Source organism: Stegodyphus dumicola, chromosome 4 (genome assembly GCF_044657685.1).
Source record: "Stegodyphus dumicola isolate Sdum_Otavi_A_Nest chromosome 4, ASM4465768v1".
NCBI classification, from domain to species: Eukaryota; Metazoa; Arthropoda; class Arachnida; order Araneae; family Eresidae; genus Stegodyphus; species Stegodyphus dumicola.
In genome coordinates, this window is record NC_140771.1 from 59,698,504 (window position 1) to 59,720,013 (window position 21,510).

Here is a 21,510-nt window from a genome sequence, read left to right on the forward strand (position 1 = left end):
GTAGCAGTATTTTCTGGATCTAGAACCATACTACAGATTTGGCTGTCCATTAATTGATTGATGATTGTTATGTCATCTTCATTTATTACAGCTTCTCTACATTTCTTTATAAAATCAGTTAACTGGAAAATTTCACCTTTAGTTTTGCAATATCCGAAAACCATCAAATTTACAGCCATTATCTTCATGGGTCTCACTATGAAATATGGTAGCTGGTCATACATTATGCCAAGCATTTTTTAACGTATCTGGGGACACATTCTCCCACGATCTTGCGATGCTCCACACAGCAAATTTTATTCTGAAATATTTCAAAAATTCTTGAATAGTCTTGCCATTGTTCAAGAAATTTAATATGGATTTTAAAAATGCTTATTTATATTTGCATTTCAGCATGCATACTATTCCGATATACGGCTGAATGATGGTTGTACAGTTTGGAGAGAAGAATAATGTGGATACATTATCTTTCACTAAAACTTAAAGTGAAGTATGAGCCGAACAGTTGTCTACAACAGTTGTCTATTTTCGAGTCATCAGGTAAACCAACTGAATTCAAATGTTTCCAAGCCTTGGGTATACAAATAAATTGTTCATTAACGCTTGTGTCGTTCATGCTGTTTTATTTGCACGATATATAACAGGGAAAATTGTACTGCCTTAAATGGTCGTGTATGTTTTCCGATTACAAAAGTTTGCTCTTGTGCATTCTTACAGCATTTGTGCACACTAAAATTGTTAGTCTCACTCTGGAATCTTTGACACTATTCTGTAGAGGTTACCAAGGTATTTAGCTGTACATATTACAAGAAAAGACCAGTTTCATCAGCATTGTAAATTTGTTCTGGAAATAATTATTCGCTAGTAATGAGTTTAATGAATTTATCTGCAAATTGTTCAGCAGCTTCGGTATCAGCTAAAGCTTTTTCACCTGTAATTTTTAATTGCCTTATATCATGCTTTCTTAAACTTTTTTCAGTCGCGACCCGTTTTTATCACTGAGATTTCTTCGCGACCCCAGGGCCCCATAATATATACAAAAATTTTGTGGGACCCCGGTAAGTATTGTGCAAATCCGATACACACATGAGTGAAACTGTCAATTTTTTCACTTGTACTGTAATATATTATTTCAGTTTTAGGTCATTAACTTTAATTTATAATTTTAAGACATAGAAGAACAAGAAAATTTTAAATAAGTAATAGATTAAATGACAATGTCATATGCAAAGCAAGGAAAATGAACTTTTGTATTATAAAAAGAATGCATCAAAACGTTTTTATTTTTTTCATTGTCTGTATTGTTTTATCTTTATCTATTTTCAGATACATTGTGTAAAATATTTGGTAATTCTAAAACTATTATAGTAAGTTAAAGAAATATGAAAACTGCTAAATTTTTGGCAACCTATAGTTTAAGAAACCCTGCCTTATACCATGGCGATTTTTAAATTTGGTTAACCAACCTGTCTAATATATGCTCTAAGTTTTTAAGTTCATTTCTTCTTGAAATATTTTGGCTTGAGCCATTAGCATTGGACTCATCAATGGCATGCCCTTGCTGCGACACTGTCTGACCCATTCAATCATCTCTTTGTCATGATCGTTGCTTTTAGCATAACGAAAAATTTTTCTGTTATTCATTGCAAGTGGGGTGTCAGGATCCACAAAAATTGAAAAAGTGCCTTTTTCTTATGTCATATATAGTTGATTTTCCAATGCCATACTCTTCGCATAATTTTGAAACAGAGACCTTTATCCATTTTTTGTAGCAATTCCCCTTTTTGTTCAATAGACATTGAAACATGCTTTCACTTTGTAGATTCTTTCTCAGCTCCAGAATTAGAAACTCTTTTCGACATAATCGAAAGTTCAAGCTTAATTTTTATAAAATTGCTGTAATAATAACAGTCTGCAAAAAATAATTATCTGGATCAAATTAGATTAAGGAGCAGTGCAGTCTTCTGCATTAACTAAAATGCCTTAGAATCAGTAAAGATAATTTTAGCCTAGCTTAACATTATTGGCTATGTATCATAAGACTGGCGATGAAAGACAAGTTGTTCCACTAAATTTTGTCTTGCTCCTATTGCATACTGAATTAAGCCTGAATTGTATTAGTTTAGTTATTTACTATACCTATGTCTATTTCTTGCACATGCATAAGCTAATCTGAGTCCTGAATAAATAAACTCCCACACATACTTAAGGCTTTATCTATGGCCGGCACTAGATAACACCTGATGCAGTCTCTGGTCCTAAATTCTGCTGCAAAGTGCCTTCCTAAGTTCTAAATCTTCGCCACCCCTAAATTTTAGATCTCAGTGCATTCCCTAAATTATAAAAAAAAATCTCAGCCGTTAATTTTGCCGCTTGGTGCTTCGCCAAATCCAAAAAATTTTGTCTTCCTTAAATTCTGCCATACGGTGCGGCCATATTCTGCCACCCCTTCTGGGTTTATATGAATAACATACCAGTTATTCTTAATTAAAATAGCACAAAATGTAATCTCTTGGCATATGAGTTTCATGAAGAAAATCTATTTTTAGCATATGAAAAGAAAGTTTTGTTAAATTTTTCTTTGTCATCACTTCTTAGAGCATTTGAAAATATAATCATCGCCAAGCATAATATTAGCATAAAAGATTGCCGTACTCTTCTTATTCAATTACTAATATAAAAAAAAGTATTTATACATTGCTGCATGAGTCATTACTGAAGTTGTTATGTATTGATAAATATGCGGTGATAAAAGCAAAATATAATAGTGACTCGCCAGGTCGGCTTCAGGTATGTAAAATAATAGTGGATGAATGTTTTGGTTTGAGGTATATGTGCCAAGCAGATACTCAGCTATGGAGCCAAATTATTAATCTCACAAATTTATGCTTACATAATTGTTTATTCATAACGAGTTATTTTATTTAGTGTCTAAGTGAAATTAAGAATCGGAATTTTTACATGAAAATCTCCACATGTTTTATTATGGAAGGAAAAATTAAATGTGCATGCGTAAAGCATTCCCCCCCCCCCCCCACAAAAAAAAGTTTGGTCTTTGAGGTCCGGATTTTAGATCATTCCGGATATTGAACGTCTGGATCTCGGATTTTTTTACTGTATACTTAATTTTGGCTACTGAACACTGCAGTACAACATTTATTCTTCCACTGAGCATGTTGATGGCACTGCAATAATTGCAAAAAAATCATGGTAATACTCAGCTCAAATATGTGTTTTCTTGGCCATTATATGGGCTAAAACTGTCCTTTGTTAATGCCAATTACTACATTTGTTTGCTTTAGATCTGAAATGATTCCACTTTTTTTCCTTCCACACCTTTTGAAGATAACCTTTACAAACAGAGGGTAATTTTCATCTCATTTGCTGAGTGATTTAAGGATCATCTGGTATTTCTATGGCTCACAATGCAACTACTTAATCATTTAATGCAACCACTTAATCGAGCTGCCATTAAATGAAATTCATTTCTTTTTCTTTGATACTGTAAATGGTTTAGTTTACATCACGTGTTATGTTCCCTCAACTCACAGATTTGCTTATGATTCTGTGATCTTTGATCATGATTTCTGCTGTAAATTTATTGCATGTAGGAATGTTTTCTTTCACAATGTTTTTTGGGGGGAGGGGGAAGGAAGAGGGATTGTATCAGTGTTAAATATAAGTAAATAATTTATAAATATTACATATTATAAAATTTTTATTTTTGTTTCACGTTTAGGAATATTTTAGAAAATGGGTTCCCTGAAACTGACTTGAGTGCATTTGAGGCAAGTTTCAAATTTCTGTTTTTTTTATTTAAAATGAGAAGTTATTTATTGCTACTGTCATTAATATTTGTTAATGTATGAGTAAATATATGTGAATATATAAAGTAAATCCTTTTATTACATAAACTTTGATTATTTACTTTCTTTGATAAATTAAAGTAATTAGAAAATTTAGAGCAATTTAGAAATGTCATTAATAAAGCATGAACTTTTACATGTTCTAAATAAAAAAGCTAATGTAAATATGATCACCCCAAGCCTTACTAAAGATACTTTGAACATTTGTAGTTGCCTTTTTTGCCGTGTATTAAATCAACTCCAATTCAAAAGCATGCAGCTATTTGTGCTTTCGTGCAGCTACTTTAGTGGAAGTAAATTTTCAAAATGTGCCAAAATCTGAAAATGATGTGCTTAACATATTTTTAATATTCTTCAGTTTTAACAGGCAACATCATCATTTTCATATGCCTCTTCCCCCCCCTCTCCAACATTTTTTGTAGCCAAATCGTATTTTTGTTCTTAAAGTAGAATTTTAAAATATGCACTTGTGGAATTTGCCTGCTGTGGAAAAAATTGCATAAAATATCTGCAAGAATAGAGAATTTGATTACAAAATTGTTAAAGGAAACAGTTGCTAACCACAACAAAAGAGAAGCCTGCTTGTAAGTAGCTTCCTAAATTGATTTTTGGGATGAATGCTTAATTAAGCCATAAAGTATGTATATTTGTAGCAAACAATCTTTTGCAATTGGAAGTTATGATTTTTTTTTTATCTCTAAAAGATTATGAGGCTTAAATTGCTCACTACATAAAAAAACTTCTGCTTTATGTCTTGATGATAATCCCCTTAAAACTAAAGTAATAAAGTTCAGAACTGTTATCAAGTTTTATTGTCTGAATGCATAGTAATTGAACCTTAAAAGAATAGATGATTGTTAGTACTGTTCATACTAAATTAGATCAGAAATTTTTCAGTAACTTCATGGTGATATCAGCGAGTTCAAATGTACAGAACAATATCACATGCCATTTACTGTTTACGAATGATTCATATAATATAAGCGCTTTGATTCACAAGTACAGGATTTCTCGGTTACCATAAAAACCTTTTAAGAGTTAAATTAGTTTAAGAAAATGTATAATTAACTGTAGGCGTGAAGGTTTTTAAGCATTTTCAAACCCAGGAATTAGTCAGTCAAATCACATGAAATCATATACAAAATTTAAAGATCAGTGGTTGGGGAAGAAGAATGGGAAACCCTCGGACCCATCCCACCAAGATGCTCTCTTTATAAATTTGGGGTAGAGCTAAGCAAAGTCATACATTCACCTGTGTGGTGCCCAAGGCTCTTGACAATGACAGGCGCAATATTGCCTCCTTGCTGCGATGAATTTCGTGGGCTTTTTCTGATATCAGAGAAGCAGATTAGTCACAACAATAACAAAACACAAAATAATTCTATATCACCTTCTTATCATAAAATGAAGGAATAAAGTGCAGAATCGCCCACTTATTTGTTTAGCATTTGTTTGGCACTTTTTACAAAAGTAAGAAGAATTGGATTTTTGTCAATTTTCTTTGACTTTTTAAGTGAAAATAGATCGATGTGTACATGGATAAAGACAAGAGAGTGTGCAATACCATTTTTGTGCAATTCTGGGATATTTTTTTTAAAGTGAAAATAGGTTGATGTGTACATGGATACCAAGTATGTGCAATTCTTAAAAACGTGCCAAGCTGTGGGTGATTCTGCACTTTCCCCAAATCAAGAAGGATTCCTGGCTTTCACCCAGGCAGCCCAGGTTCAATTCCCAGCATGGGAACCACTAATTGACTACAGTGCTGCCTATTGATATTTCCTGTATGGTATAGGATACCCGACTCTGGCCAATACCCATTCTTGCTCTTGCGTGCATCCAGGAACACATTTTTCAAAAAACCACACTCTGCTTGCTCCCATGTAAACCATTGGGTTTGCAATAACGGTAGAAAATCAGCTGAGATTTGCTCTCAGCCTCCTGTTTCTATTTCTGCCTCTTTTTTCTCTCTTTTCCAACGGCATTGTTTGAGCAGCTTCCAGTTCTCGTTTGACCTCAGAACTAGTTTTTTCCTGATCAGCCACCTGTTCTCCGGCAATGTTCATCCCTTCCTGACCAACACCTAATATAAATTTTTCTTCCTTGTTTTCTCCCCAGGAAAGATCACTTTGCTTCCTCAGGAGTCTAAAATCTCAAGGTGTAACTAATGCTTCTTCGCTCAAATTATCTGGTATACTGCTGCATGTACACTGCACACACACACACACACACACAAAAAAAAAAGGCACTTTTATATCTTCCATACTTCTGGGCTGATTGACGAAATTCAGCTTGCATTTTTCATGTCTCAAAAGCACGACTATGTATTAGATTTATATATAACATTGTTCTAATTAGGTATTTTGACACAAAATTGGACTTTTTCTGAAATAATATACCAATTTTTTTTCCATATTTCAATTCTACAACTCAAATTATGCCAAACTACCAAGTTTTGTGAAGATCGCACGAGTAGTTTTTAAAAAAATTAGCCTAAACATTTTAGCTCCTCAATGTTAATTGAGTTTGGTATATATTAATCTCTCTTTTTTTTATTAAGCTTATTTCATCCTTCCTTTCACATTTAGAAATTCAGGTTCATTCCAAATAAATTCATCCATTTTTTGTGATTTATTTTTAAATAATTTTTATAAATTTTTCAAAAAAATTTGAATCATAATCTGTAAAATTTTTAACATCATCTTAAAGTACACATGTTTCTAAGCATACCTGCAAAAAATTACAATTTTTTATTAAAAATTTCTGAAGATATATGTGAATTTATATATTTGCGTGTTTTGAAATTTGGCATATTTGTTGAAAGCGATAGAATATCAGATGTGGTTTAGACACTTTGCTAAAATTATTTGGAAGTAGAAATTATATGACTTTTTCTGCTCATGCACAGTGTACAAAAGTAGGAACGAGGTGTCTTTTTTTCTGCTCCGGCATAATGGAAGGGAAAGGAAAATTGGTTGCCATATACTAAGAAGTTCGCCAAGTGAATTATTCTTGGTGCAAACTGAAAAAATTGTGCCAAGATAAATTTGTAAATTTCTCCGTAAATTTTGCACGAAATTTTACAAAATTTAATATCTAGGCATAATTTGAGTTGTAGAATCAAAATATGGAAAAAGATTGGTATGTTATTTCAGAAAAAGTCTGATTTTGTGTCGAAATACCTATGTTAGAGCAATGCTATATATAAATCTAATATATATCCTAAGTCACGCTTTCAAGAGATGAAAAATGCAATTTGAATTTTGTCAATCGGCTCTGTATAACGGGAGATATTGAACTGTACCATTTTATTTTTCTATAGTCTACATTTACATAAGGCTGCACCTCTTCGTCTCCTGAACAGATATTTATTGGTAATGAAACTAATTGAGCTTCTACGTGGGGTCCAACAGTGAGCCTTAATAATAATAATTTACCCCCCCCCCCCCCCGACTCCAAGTATTTCTCAGGAATTACAGATTTTTGGATTACAGTAATTTCTGCTCTGCTGTCAATCACTCCATTAAACCTAGAGTTGCCTATCCTTAAATTTGCCCTGGGCAATTCCTGTTCGCACTACTCAGTGTAATTTTTTCTGTATAATTAGCTAGCTTCATCCCTATACAGATTTTATTTAAACCCTTAACTTCCACCAACTTCATATAATCTTTCTCATTTCTTGTTTTCAGTTTCACTATCAAGTTTATTGCTGGACAAAACCCTTTTATGTGCCCTTCACCCTGACACTGAAAACCTTTCACAATTTTCTTATCTTTTTGCATCATACCCTGAGGTTCTAAAGTTTTTACTCCTTTGTATTTCTCCTTTCCGACTCTACAGTCCGAACTGAAATTTACCTTACTCTTATTTAGTTTCACTAATTTCTCTCCCTGTCTGACCAATTCATGTTTTGGGCCTGTTTTATTTACTTGAGGAGTGCTCGTATGGTAATTTCTAGGCATTGTTGCCACACATTTATCCAAATCATTGGCAAGCTCCGATGGAGATAACCAATTTTCTACCTCTTTTAACAGTATATGTGATTTAACATTTGTGGTTAACTGATCTTTTACCTGATCCACAATCTGAAGTTCTCTTAGCTTTTCAAAAGTTTTAACTTTTCTGAATTCCAAATAGAAATCAAGTGCTGCCTCAACCCTCTCTGTATGCTGAGTATAAGTTTCCTCATATTTTTTCATATATCTTTCTAAATTCTTTCTATGTTGTAATGGGGTGATCCAAAATTCCTTTACTACTGTGTCTTTACTGTAGTTATCTAAATATTTTTCACCTAAAGCTGAGATAACATTTTTAACTTTGGCTTTTAAACTCTGCAAAATAATCTTACTCTTGTGTTCTTCGAGAATTTTATATATAACATCATTTCTGCATGATGGAAAAAGAACAGCCATTCCTCAGCTTTTGATGGAGGGTCAATCATGACTCCTTTTATCATTTTAAAATTTTTCGAAAAGTGATTTGCCTTGTTCTTCGAATTTGAAATCCCTTCATCCTCTGAGACCGATTTCATCCCTTCTTTATCCCTTATCTTTCTACTTTGAATTTCTAATTCCTTAATTTTTATCTCATGCTCTCTCTAACTGCTTTTCCCGAAATTCCATTTCTCTTAATCGGTCCTTAGCCATGCCTGCTTCTATTTTACAAATTTCTAGTTGTAGCTCCATTTACTTTAATTTTGAGCCTGCATATTGCTAATGCTTTCACCCAATTCCTCTGACCACCTCTCTCTATTTTTCCTTTTAGGACCCATATTATTAATACAGTCAAAAGTCGTTAATCCGGACTCGTCGGGACTTCGGCGATTCCGGATTATCGATTTTTCCGGTTTATAGATCATGAGTTTAAATCTCGTAAGATGGCATGCAGAAATTCTAAAATTAAAAATATGAAACCGTAATTTATGAAATAAAGAACAATTATGATCTAAAGGGTATCAAAATTTACAAAAAAAAAGCTTAATATTTATTTGTTTACTTTATTAAACATTTCTTTTAATGTAAGTTGTTTAAGTTGCATCGTTTTATGTGATAATACTTTCTCTTTAATTCTATAAACAGACATAATTTCTTGTTCAGTTACAAAGTTCCGCTGTTCAAGTCCCGTTAATTGCTGTGCCGAGAATACCGACTAACTTGTCAATCGAAATTTTTTCGTTTTCACTAACCTCTCTGTCACCTTCTTCATGTCTTTATCCATTTTTTGCAGCAATTCCACTTTTTGTTTGATGGACATCGAAACATACTTTCGTTTTGTAGATCCTTTGGGAGCTCCAGCATCGGAAATTCTATTTGACATAATCGAAAGTTCAAGTTTACTTTCATAAAATTGCTCTTACAGTCTGGAAAAAATAATAAGCCGGATCCAATTCGAAGATTAAGGAACAACGCAATCATCAACATTAACTGAAATAGATAATTAGATAATTTTAGTTTATACCATCCGTTATACATTAAATGCGCACACGAAAACGTATTCTGCGCTTGCGCACACGCATATGCGCAGTCGTAAAGGTCTTACGTGCACGTGTAAATGCCTACGCGCATGTGTCAATGCGGTGCATGCGCAGAAAGTTTTTAGCTTTGAGGTCTAGATTATAGATCATTCCGGATTATGGGTGTCCGAGTTAACGACTTTTGACTGTATACCCATATTAATTTTCAATATTTTTTGCTCACAGATTTACACATACATTTATATAAACACGATTTGATTTTACAACCAGGTATGCACATTTCATTACTACTGAATATTGCCGTTATTTACTTATCAAACACTGTTATAATAAGACCTAATTAATACTAATACATATTTCAATAACAATATATAATGCATATTTAATAAAATCCATAAAATAAATTTCACAATATGGCATACAAAAAAAAATGTGTCTCTTTCAGGTACACACCATTTAGCATATTAATAGCATATTGTTATTAATATAAACACTATTATTACTAGGCCAGGAAAGCTTTCTGTTTTGTTTCTTTTCTGCTCTCCAGGAAAATTAAGAGGGACTTACCTTTAACTCCAGTAGTGGTGATGTTGTACTTTATCAATGCAGTTTCACTGAACCAATTTACACTATTTTTTTATTATATATGTACACTACAAAACACACTAGTTGTATTTATTTCCAGAGCAATGATCTTAGGTTCAAAGATTATAAAGTCAGAATTAGATGTTAGAGGATTGTATCCTGCTTTCTTAATAGCTTCTTTAATTAATTCATGCCCTTCTTCCTTTTTTTTGGGGGGGGATATCGGGAGCAAATATACCTTCATGTCCTACAGTCACTATTTTAAAGTACTTATTGACACTTTCACACTATTTCAAATTTTCAACACTTCATGCCATTTCGCTCCATATCTTCAAGCATCGTATTTCTATTCATTTCAGTGCAACTGAATTTTGTCACAACTCTCTTGTTTAATGCTTTAATGATGTAATCTTGAATTATTTTTAATCCTTAATGGCTATTTCTTCTTCTATTCCGAATATATCCTGTCAATATGTGGCATTCGGGATTCTAGTTTCTTGTAGATCGTCATTTTCAGAATCAGAACTCAAAAATACCACTGTTGATATTGATTTACTCGCATATTACAGAGTACAGCATCAAAATGAAATATTTATTGTAGAATCCTTTATTTACCCATATATTACAAATTACAGCATCAGGAAATATATATATATATATATTTGGCTATATACCATATCAGCGAAACTAAACTAACTTTTTCCCTCAGTCTCCGATTCTATTCTTTTTAAAGTGAATATCACCAGAGCTTGAACATTCTTTGCTCATGAGGTGATATTAAAAAGAAGAAATAATATTTCTCTCTTGCTATTTTTCTTGAGAAATGGCTACATTGTAAAATAATATAATGGTATTTTAAGACTTTCTTTTATGCTTTTGTCTGCGTTTTTCTTTTAGTCCAAAAGTTCTCGCAGAAGGGGTTTGCTGACAGGAGGAACCTCACAAACAACCAAACACAAAATAATTCTGTATCACCTTCTTATCATAAAATCAAAAAGGATGTCATAGATAAACATCATCTATGAAAAAATCATGTACATTAAAGAATTATGGGATTAGGGTAGCAGGAGAACAAAATTGGCATGTAGATGGAAGAAAATGATTGCTTGTTTATATCTAATATATTGTGCATTTAAATATTTGGAAAAAATAATAAAACAAACCTACATTTTCAAAATGAAAAAATGGCTAGGGTTAACTAAGCAAAAATGTGATGATTCACAAGTGGTGGATCCAGGACAATCTACTAGCACTAAGAATATTGGAAAGAAAAGAAAAATTGTTTATAGAAAATGTAATGGAAATTATTTATTATTCGAGTTTACTTGGAATGGAGGTGAGACGGACACTCAACTTTGATGTGTACTTTTCATTGAACTGTTATCCAATCAAAGTATAAAATAATTTAAATGCTATGGGTCTTGGTAAAATCAGCTACAACTGATGGCATTAATGGCACTATGATTGGCCATTTTGGACCTCTAGGTAAACAGAGACCTCTAGGTACTTGATTTCTTTAATCTCTCTTGGAGACTTAGTTGACTCCCTCGTAAATGGAAAAGAATGTTTGTTGTTCCTATTTTAAAATCAGGTAGGGATGACAAATCCCCTGGAGCTTTAGGCGTATTGCATTGACCTCCTTTGTTTGTAAACTCATGGAGAGACTTTTTCTTGCGAGGTTAAAACTCCATCTGAATTCTGGTGATTTGTTGCTGAGGAATATGGTTACAGAATGGGATATAGTGCTATGGAACAGATTCTGTTTTTCTGCCAGAGTGTCCAGGATGCACAGAACATGAAACCAACTAAGCACACTGCTGCAGCCCTTTTGGGCATGTCTAGGGCCTTTGATGCTATTTGGTGGCAGTTGTTTCTTAAACTTCATGACATATTTGGTATCAGGGGCGGACCCATGCCCTGGATTTCTGACTTTCTTTGGAACAGATTCATTAGTGTAAAATACAATAATTCCATGTATAACCCTTTTGGTCTGAGACAAGTATGGGACTCAAAACTGAACCCTGTTACCCAGGGTTCAGTTTTGAGTCCCATACTGTTTCCTCTATATATTGTTGGTATTGAAGGAGTGATTTCTAGTAGTTGTAAAGGGGGAATCTTTGCTGATGATATTATCATTTGCCACTCTGAAACAGATATTGGTGCAATTGAGCAAAACTAACGTGTGCTCTTGAAGCAGCTCATTATTTTAAAGTGCATCATAAGTTGACTTTTTTTAATACTTAAGTCCTTGACAACATTCTTTACTAAAAGACACCTCTATCGTTATTTGCCTAAGATCTTCATGAATGGAACACAACTAAACTATGTTAAAAATGCCAAATATCTGTGTTACACTTTAGACCAGGAAATTACAAGCAGCAACCATACTAATGTCCTTGTGGTCAAAGGTAGAAAGAGACAAAATATTCTTAAGTTCATATCTGGTCGTAATTGGGGAGCAGATGCTACCACTCTTCGAACTACGTACTTTGTTCTTGTTAGGCCAATACTGGAGTATGGTTTTCCCATCGATGCTGATGCTTCCAGTACCAACCTAAATCAACTAGATAAGATGCATTTGAGTGCTGTTAGAGTTAATACTGGACTTTGTCACAGTTGTTGAAATGATATAATGCTCTATGAAAGTAGCTTACATCCTGTTTCATTGAAAAGGAGTTATCTCCTCTCAAAATACTATAACAAGCTCTATAGTTACAATGATCAACATAGAAACTCTGCCTATCTTCATACTTTTACAGATAACCAACACTTGAAGAAGCTCAGTCTGTTTTCATTTGCTAAAACACTGGAACTTCTCTCTATAAATGTGGAACCTCATTCTCTATATCGTCTGGGAATTGGTTTGAAACTTGGTAGGATTCATTTTCATGAGACCCTTTTGACTAGTGTGAAGAAAAATATTGAGAATCTGGCTCTCATCAAGCAATTAGCTCTGGAGACAATCAGTGCAATCCCACAATCTTTCAAGATATACACTGATGGCATATATGATGATATACACTGATATACACTGAGGAGATGAAAAAATTTCATACCAACTTCTGCTGTTTCTGTGGAATTTAAGATAAGAAATCTTGACTTTTGTTTGGTTTATAGATCAGAGCATATTGCTATCAGGAGAGGCTTACAATATGCGTATCAAATTGAGAAACAGTTACATGATATCTGGATTTTAACTGATATTTGTGCTTCAATTCAACACCTATCTAATTGTACAGCGATAGGAGACAAGGCAAGCCTGGATATCTTAGATCTTCTTGTCCGGCTTTCTTCAGGACACTGTATCCGTTTTCAGTGAATCCATCTCATGTTGGAATCGACGGAAATGAAAGGGCCGGCTACCTGGCCAGTACTGCCAGAAGGATTCCTCCTAATCAACTGTGGTAGAAGCCTGCATAGCTCCTTTCAGCTATCACGTAGAAAATATCAGATGGCCTTCTTGCGCTTGAAGAATGGCCATGCTAGAGCACTCTCATTGTAGCAGGGATAGTTCTTCCCTGAGTGCCATTGTAAGGCTGACATGGATGGTCACCCTGTCTCATATTTTAGCTTGCTTGGATTTTAACAAAGTCTTTCAGGATCCTTTATTGTTTTTAGACTTTTAGATATTTTTGGATTTATGGAGGTTGTCTAGATTTCTGGACAATCTGGGATTAGTAACAACAACAGCTGTATAAAATTATTGTTTCAAAAGCTTTGGAAGCTAGTTACCAAGTAAGCCTAAGAAATGCCAAGACTGGGCAGGCTCACACTATTGGAGAAAAACTTATATCATCAGTGGCTAAAGATATTGTTTTAACATTATTCAATGAAAAAGCTAATGAATTTATTCATATTCATTATCAAATGATATTATAAGTCAACGAATTCATGAAATGGCAAATTCCATACGAGAGACACTTATTAAAAAAAATAAACACGGTGAGTCTCTCGCTTTGCAATTGGATAAAAGCACGAACGTTTTTCAATTATTACTTTACATATGTTATGAAGAAGATAAGCGAACGGCCAAAGAGTATTTATTTTGTGAATCTCTCTATGATAGAGCAACTGCAAATGAAATTTTCAAAGTGATTTACAATTTTATGTCTGAGAATGAAATTCTTTGGAATAAATGTATTGCCATATGTAGTGTTGTGTAATTTGAAGAAAAAGGCTAGAGGGCGCTGTTGCTCGCTTAGTTGAGAGAATAAAGTTTGTTCATGTTGAAGGCGGCGGCCTAAGAATACGCTCTGTATATAGTAATTAAAATATTGTTTAAAATGTAAAAGTGTTAAAATTAGTAAACCCACTGAACCACCATCATCTGATTTGGAGATGCACAAAATTATTAGATGGTGCATCGGCGTAAGGAATTAAGGCTTTGTGAAGATTTTAGGTGTTCGATCCAAGTGTTTCGATTTCAATGGATATTTCATATTCAAGTGACAATGGAATTCCAAATAAAGGTAGGGAAATCTTAAATTAATTATTTAGTGATTATTTGTAGTACATTAGTAAGTATTTATTATTGCTGTCGTGGGTGTATTTAAATTAAATAAAATGGAAGAAAAGTTAGATAGATTGAAACGTAAACGTTCCACATTGAGATTGTCTGTTACTAAGTTAATTAAAGTGATTGAAGATAAATTAAAAATTGAAGGAGAGGAAAATTCGATTAAAGAATTACGAGAATTCTTTGAATTATTAACCGAAAAGAAAAATAATTTGAGAACGCTTGATGATGAAATACAAGAGTTAATTGATGTTAACTTAATTGAAGAAGATTGTAGTATAAGCGAAGAATACAATGACAAATGTATAATTGCTTGTAGTCAAATTAAGCAGTTTCTAGGTGCGGTTACCGCAGTACCGCCAGCGAGGAATCCCCTAAGTTCTGATTTAAACCATTCTAGTGGTAATGGAATTTTGCATGTAAGTTCCAGTTCTAGTGGGAGTAGTACGCTGAAATTACCAAAATTAATGATTGATAAATTTTGGGGAGACCCCAAACAATGGAATGAATTTTGGAATAGTTTCGAAAATTCGATACATAAAAACGAAACGCTTTCAAAAATACAAAAATTTGTATACTTAAAAACATTCTTAACGGGACAAGCTTCGAATGTTGTGTCAGGCTTTGAGTTAACAGAAAGTAATTATGATAGTTGTGTAGCATTACTAAAGGACAGATATGGTCGAAAAGACCTGATCATTAATTCATTCATGAATAAAATTCTCAATTTAGAAGTCGTTAAAAATTCTGCTAACGTAAAGGCTTTACGTAAATTATATGACGAATTAGAAGTTTCGATTCGTAATTTGGAAACTTTAGAAGTAACTTCTGGCTCATATGGACATTTATTAATTCCAATATTATTAAAATTAATTCCGGACGATTTAGTTTTGGAATTTAATCGGCAAAGAGGATCGAAAGATAAAGTTGAAGTTTCGGAATTAACACAATTTATTAAAACGGAAATAGAATGCAGGGAAGTTTCAAATCTAGTATTAAGCGAAAGGAAAAATCCTGTGCCTCCGCGAGTCGATCAATCAAAATATGAAACTAGAAAATATGTAAAAAATACACCCACGGCTGCATTTCATACTGAAGTTAACCGAAAATGCATCTTTTGTGATAATTTGCACGAGTCATTTAAATGCGAAGTGAGTGTTTCTGATAAATTAAAGAAACTAAGACCCGAAAACCGCTGCTTTTCTTGTTTTAAAAAATTCCATACATCAGAAAGGTGCAGAAATAAAACTAAATGTAATAAATGTGGCGGTATGTATCACAATGAATCGATTTGTACTAATAAATCCCTTGTAAACAAAAAGTTGGAACAAGGTTATTCCAAAAATGAAACTGAATCTCTGACTTTGAATTCTGAGGAAAGAAATAAAGTTCAAAACTTAAAATTGATTGCTTCTGTTCCTCAAGGTGATAATAATAATGACTGTAATGCCAGGGAAATATTATTACAAACTTGTACAGTTTATGCTTGTTCTAAGTATAAATCAAAATTAACTAGATTAATTCTTGATCAAGGCAGTCATAGATCCTTTATAACGAAAAAATTGGCCGACCATTTAAAATTTACTCCAATCCGTTATGAAAGACTTTCTGTTTATTCATTTGGTGCGACGAAGGCAATGAATCATTCCTATCCGGTCGTTGAAATCGAAATTCAGAATTGGAAACAAAATAATAAAATAAAAATTGAATGTTTGATCTCGGATGTTATTTCCTCGGCGTCCATCAGTGTGCCTAGTAAACAAATTGCAGACTTCATGGAGCATATGGGGTTGCAGATCGCCGATTGCGCAAGAAAAAATAACATAGATGTTGAGATATTAATTGGAGGGGATGAATTCTGGAATGTAGTTTATTCTGAAAGAATTAAAATATCTGAAGGGTTGTACGCAGTCAGTTTTGTGTTTGGTTGGGTTGCCGCAGGAATCGAGAAAAATAAAACAAACAAAAATTGTTCTGAAAATTTAGCGGTAATGACAAACACTGTTGTGTTGAAAGATTTAAAAGGTTTTTGGGAATTAGAACATATGGGAATTAATGCTTCTGATGATTATTCCGATATTGACTGCGAAATAGTAGACCAGTTTGAAAGAAATTTGCAGTTTAAAAACGGAAGATATGAAGCAAATTTAATCTGGAAATACAGTCCGAATAATCTAGGAAATAATTTTGAGGTAGCTAAGAAACGATTCGCAAACCTTCACAATAAACTAAGTAAAACTCCGGAGATTTTTCAGGAATATAAAAATATAATTGAGAACCAGATATTAGAAGGAATTGTGGAGGAATGTCCAAATAATGATACAAATTTGGGATATTTTATGCCTCACCGAGCAGTGATACGGCCTAGTGAAACTACTAAGGTAAGAATTGTGTACGATGCTAGCTCAAGGACAGAGGACAGGAATTCGTTAAATGACTGCCTTAAATCGGGACCTAATCTAAATCCAAATATACTAGACATTATGTTAAATTTTCGTAAGTTTAAGATAGCGTTTTGTGGAGACGTTGAAAAAGCCTTTTTGATGATAGGAATTGCTGAAGGTGATAGAAAATTTCTAAAATTTCTTTGGTTTAATGAAAATAATGACTCCTTTAAGATTATGCAAATGTGTCGTGTAGCTTTCGGTTTGACTATATCTCCTTTCATTTTGGCCGCCACTATGAAATATCACATTCGAAAATATAAAGATAAAATGCCGGACAGTTTCCAAATGTTAAATTCTTCTGTCTATGTCGATGACCTATATTTTGGAGCAGGAACGGTTGAAGATGCATATCGGTTATCTGTAGATGCGGTTAACATATTTAAGGATGCTGGGATGAATTTCAGAAAATTAAGAACTAATTCTAAAGCATTAAACGATTTATGGGTCTCAGATGGGATTAAGGAATCAGACAACAAATTAACTAGTGAATCGAATTTCTTAGGCATGATTTGGAATTCCATTGAAGACAATATAAAGTTAAATTTAAAAAATTTAATTGACTTTTCTACTGGAAACGATTTTGCTACAAAAGGGAAACTTTTGCAAAGCATCGCCCAAATATACGATCCATTTGGATTTATTGCACCCTTTGTTATTTGGGCGAAAATTATTATGCAAGAAATCTGGTGTTCCGGTTCTGACTGGGACGAGGTCCTTCCTGCAGAGATTAAGGACAAATTCAACATTTGGCGGGAGGAACTTAATGATTTAACTGAAATATCGATACAGAGAAATTTCTTTGATGACGATCCAATGAATATAAGCCTTCACCTATTTTCGGACGCTAGTCCTAAAGCATATGGGGCCATCGCATATTTCAGATATTGTACGAGTGATTCTAAAATTAAAACTTCCTTTATCATGTTGAAATGCAGAGTTGCACCTTTAAGAGCAATCACGCTTCCTCGTTTAGAGTTAATGGGAGCACTCATGGCTGCTCGAATGTATAAATATTTGAAAAAATTGTTTGGTGATTTAATTGAGGATGTTTATTTTTGGAGTGATTCCGAAATCGCCATTACTTGGATTAAAGGTTCGCCAAATAATTGGAAACCATTTATCGCCAATCGTGTTACAGAAATACAGAGTATATGCAACAAAAAATTGTGGAACCACTGCGAAGGAAGACAAAATCCTCCCGATTTACTAACTCGAGGAATTAGTGCTCAGTCACTAGTTAAGAATGATCTGTGGTGGCATGGGCCACACTGGTTACGTTTTCCTATTGAAAACTTTCCAAAACAAAAGAAATTAAAACCAAATTCAGAATCGTTGGAGTTAAGAAAAAGTATTATTTTGACTGCACCTGTAATTAACAATGAATCCCCAATTTTGCATATAGAAAAATTCAGTTCTTTAGGAAAATTACTTCGAATTACTGCCTATGTATTTAGATTTATTGGGAGGCTTCGGAAAAGGTCTACAGAGAATGGACCTTTAAGTGCTTTTGAGATTAAAGCAGCTGAACATTATTGGGTAAAAATTACGCAACGAGAATCATATCAAGCGGAAATAATTAAGTTATCAAATAAAAAATCAATTCTCGATTCTTCCATCTACTCCCTTAATCCAAGGCTTGATGAGGAGGGAATTCTTCGGTTGAAAGGTCGCATTCAATTTGCAGACTGTCACGAGAATTTAAAACATCCTATTCTATTACCCTCAAAATGCAAGTTTACCGAGTTGATCATCACGGACTCGCGTGAAAGGGTATTCCATGCTGGAGTTAATTCGACACTAACTCAGATCAGAAACAAATGTTGGATCATTAAGGGAAGACAGCGTGTTAAGACTATCATCAGCAAATGTGTGATATGCAAACAATATAGTGCTCGTCCTGGGGTACAGGATATCGCTCCACTTCCTCCAGACAGAATCCAAGAGGCGCCTCCATTTGCTGTGACGGGGTTGGACTTCGCCGGTCCATTTTTTACGAAAGACAGGCAAGGTAAAGTTTACATGCTGTTGTTAACGTGTGCGGTCACTCGTGCCTTACATATAGAGATAGTAACTGATCTCAGCACTGAAAGTTTTTTGCTAGCTTTCCGAAGATTTTTAGCTCGCCGAGGACTGTGTACCACCGTGTACTCCGATAATGCCAAGACTTTTTAAAAGAGCTGATAAAGAACTAAAACATATTTTTAAAACTTTGAGTGACTCATCTGTGAAAGAATTATTTTCTGCTAGAGGCATAAATTGGAAATTTATTATTGAGAGGGGTCCATGGTGGGGAGGGTTTTGGGAGCGTATGGTACGAACCATAAAATCCAGCTTGCGAAAAATTATTGGTCGATCATCCCTTACTGTGAAAGAGCTTGAAACAGTGCTCATTGAAATCGAGGCAATGATTAATTGTAGACCAATTACCTACGTGTTTACCGATCCCAATGAACCTTCTCCACTAACACCCTCTCATTTTCTGGTTGGTAGACGATTGCTATCTCTGCCTGCTAATAAAATAACATCAAATAATTTGATTGGGTCAAGAAATTCAATTATTAAACGATATAAATACCATCAAGATATTTTAAATCATTTTTGGAAGCGTTGGAGATCAGAGTATCTTTTTAATCTGAGATCTGCCAATATTTGTCCTCCACACTCTAACGCATCTCAGTTTAAAATCAACGATATTGTCTTGATTCATGACGACAAACATCCCAGAAATCTTTGGACAATAAGTAAAATTTTGGAATTAATGCCAGGCAGAGATGGTAAAATAAGATCTTGCATAATAAAAACACCTACTGGTACCTTAAAAAGGCCTATACAATTGTTATATAATATGGAACTTAACTAATGTTTGTATTTTGTATTTTTAGGTTTGATTCTCCTGACCTTGCTGATAGGTATCATTTAATGTTTTGTAAAATTTTATGTGCTTATAATTATGTATGCATGTTTGTTATATTTAACCATTTCTCCAGGATTTATTGTCGAAATATTAATTAAATATTCTAGAATATATTATTGAAAGATGAACTCTCCACCGAGTTCAGGTGGGGAGTGTTGTGTAATTTGAAGAAAAAGGCTAGAGGGCGCTGTTGCTCGCTTAGTTGAGAGAATAAAGTTTGTTCATGTTGAAGGCGGCGGCCTAAGAATACACTCTGTATATAGTAATTAAAATATTGTTTAAAATGTAAAAGTGTTAAAATTAGTAAACCCACTGAACCACCATCATCTGATTTGGAGATGCACAAAATTATTAGATGTAGTGATGGAGCTCAAGCTTTAACAAGAAAACATTTCAGTGTTATTTATCAAATAAAAAGAATTCACACCTGAAACTAAATTTTCTCACTGCATTGTGAAGCTTTAGTAGTCAAAAGCAATCCCTGAAAACCTGAAAATCATTTTGAATCAAGCTGTGAAAATTGTTAACTTTATTAAAAGCCTAAAATTATGCAAAAATCTTAAATTCAAGAATATTTAAGATTTTATACCAAGAGATGGGCAGTGAACATAAAATGCTTTTGCTACATTCTGAAGTAAGGTTGTTATCCAGAGGCAAAGTTTTAAATCATCTTTTTGAATTTCTATCAGAAACTCAAATTTTCCTCTGTGATTCAAAATTTGAATTGCAAAAATGTTTATTTAGTGAATTATGGTTAGTGCATTTAGTATATGTAGCTGATGTTTTTGGAAAGTTAAATTAATTAAATTTAAGATTACAGGGACAAAGTGTTAATTTGTTTACCATTAGAGATAAAATAAATGCAATGATAAAAATTAAAAAAAAAAAAAAATCCAGCTAATAATAAAAAAATTGCATAATAATATTTTAAGTTTTTTACCACTTTTAGAAAGTTTTCTAACTGAAAATAATTTGAAAATAAAAGAAGAATTAGCATCTGACTTTAAAAATCGTGGTTTTTCATTGATAAATTATTTCAGCATGTATTTTCAGGGAGATTGTGAAAAAGAACATTGGGTTAGAAATCCATTTTGTTCAAATGTATCTGAAATTTTACCTTGAGAAGAAAAAGAACATTCGATAGAAAATTCCTGTGATTGAACTGTAATTGAAAATTTCAAAAATAACACACTTGTTAACTGTTGGCTAAACCGGGGGGGGGAATTAAAAGCACTTCAAATTTAATTTAAGCTATTAAATTTTTATTGCCTTTTTGCTCAACCTATTTATGTGAACGAGGATTTTCTTCCATGTTATATTTGAAAAATAAATACGGAACAAAAATAAGTGGATCCTAATTTATTGTTAAAACTAAGTGAAATAAGATCAGACATAATGAAACAGATCTCTGTTAAACAGGCCCAAATTTCACATTACATTTTAGAATTAAAGTGTTATAACTTAAGTTTTAATGATTAAAAATGGTAATCAATTTTTAATCTAATATTTTTTATATGTGCATATTTAATACAAATAGCCAATAGGCTGTGCAAAGTATATTTTTTATAGTATTTCTATTATGAAACTGAAAAATAATCATTGTAAAATGTAGTGGTGGCCCTAAAGCCAGTTTTTGTTTAGATGGTATGAGCTAGTCAAAAGATTGAGAACCGCTTTTCTAGAACATTACATGAGAGTCATCTGTATTA

General features: G+C 33.3%; 1 protein-coding gene across 6 annotated transcripts in view; it reads left to right on the forward strand.

Annotated features, from left to right (window-relative positions):
• Nucleotides 1-21,510, forward strand: part of LOC118198542 (uncharacterized) — a 211,667-nt gene that overhangs the window by 38,973 nt on the left and 151,184 nt on the right. For 5 of the 6 annotated variants that reach the window (XR_015040678.1, XM_085814991.1, XM_085814990.1 and 2 more), the window contains one exon: nucleotides 3,740-3,788. Coding sequence is in view for 4 of the 6 variants with exons in the window: in XM_085814991.1 (XP_085671117.1) it covers nucleotides 3,740-3,788 (49 nt within the window). In the remaining 2 variants the exon portion in view is untranslated. Of the gene's footprint in view, nucleotides 1-3,739; nucleotides 3,789-11,952; nucleotides 19,797-21,510 lie in introns of those variants that run through there. The other variant, XR_015040677.1, reaches the window with a different exon arrangement.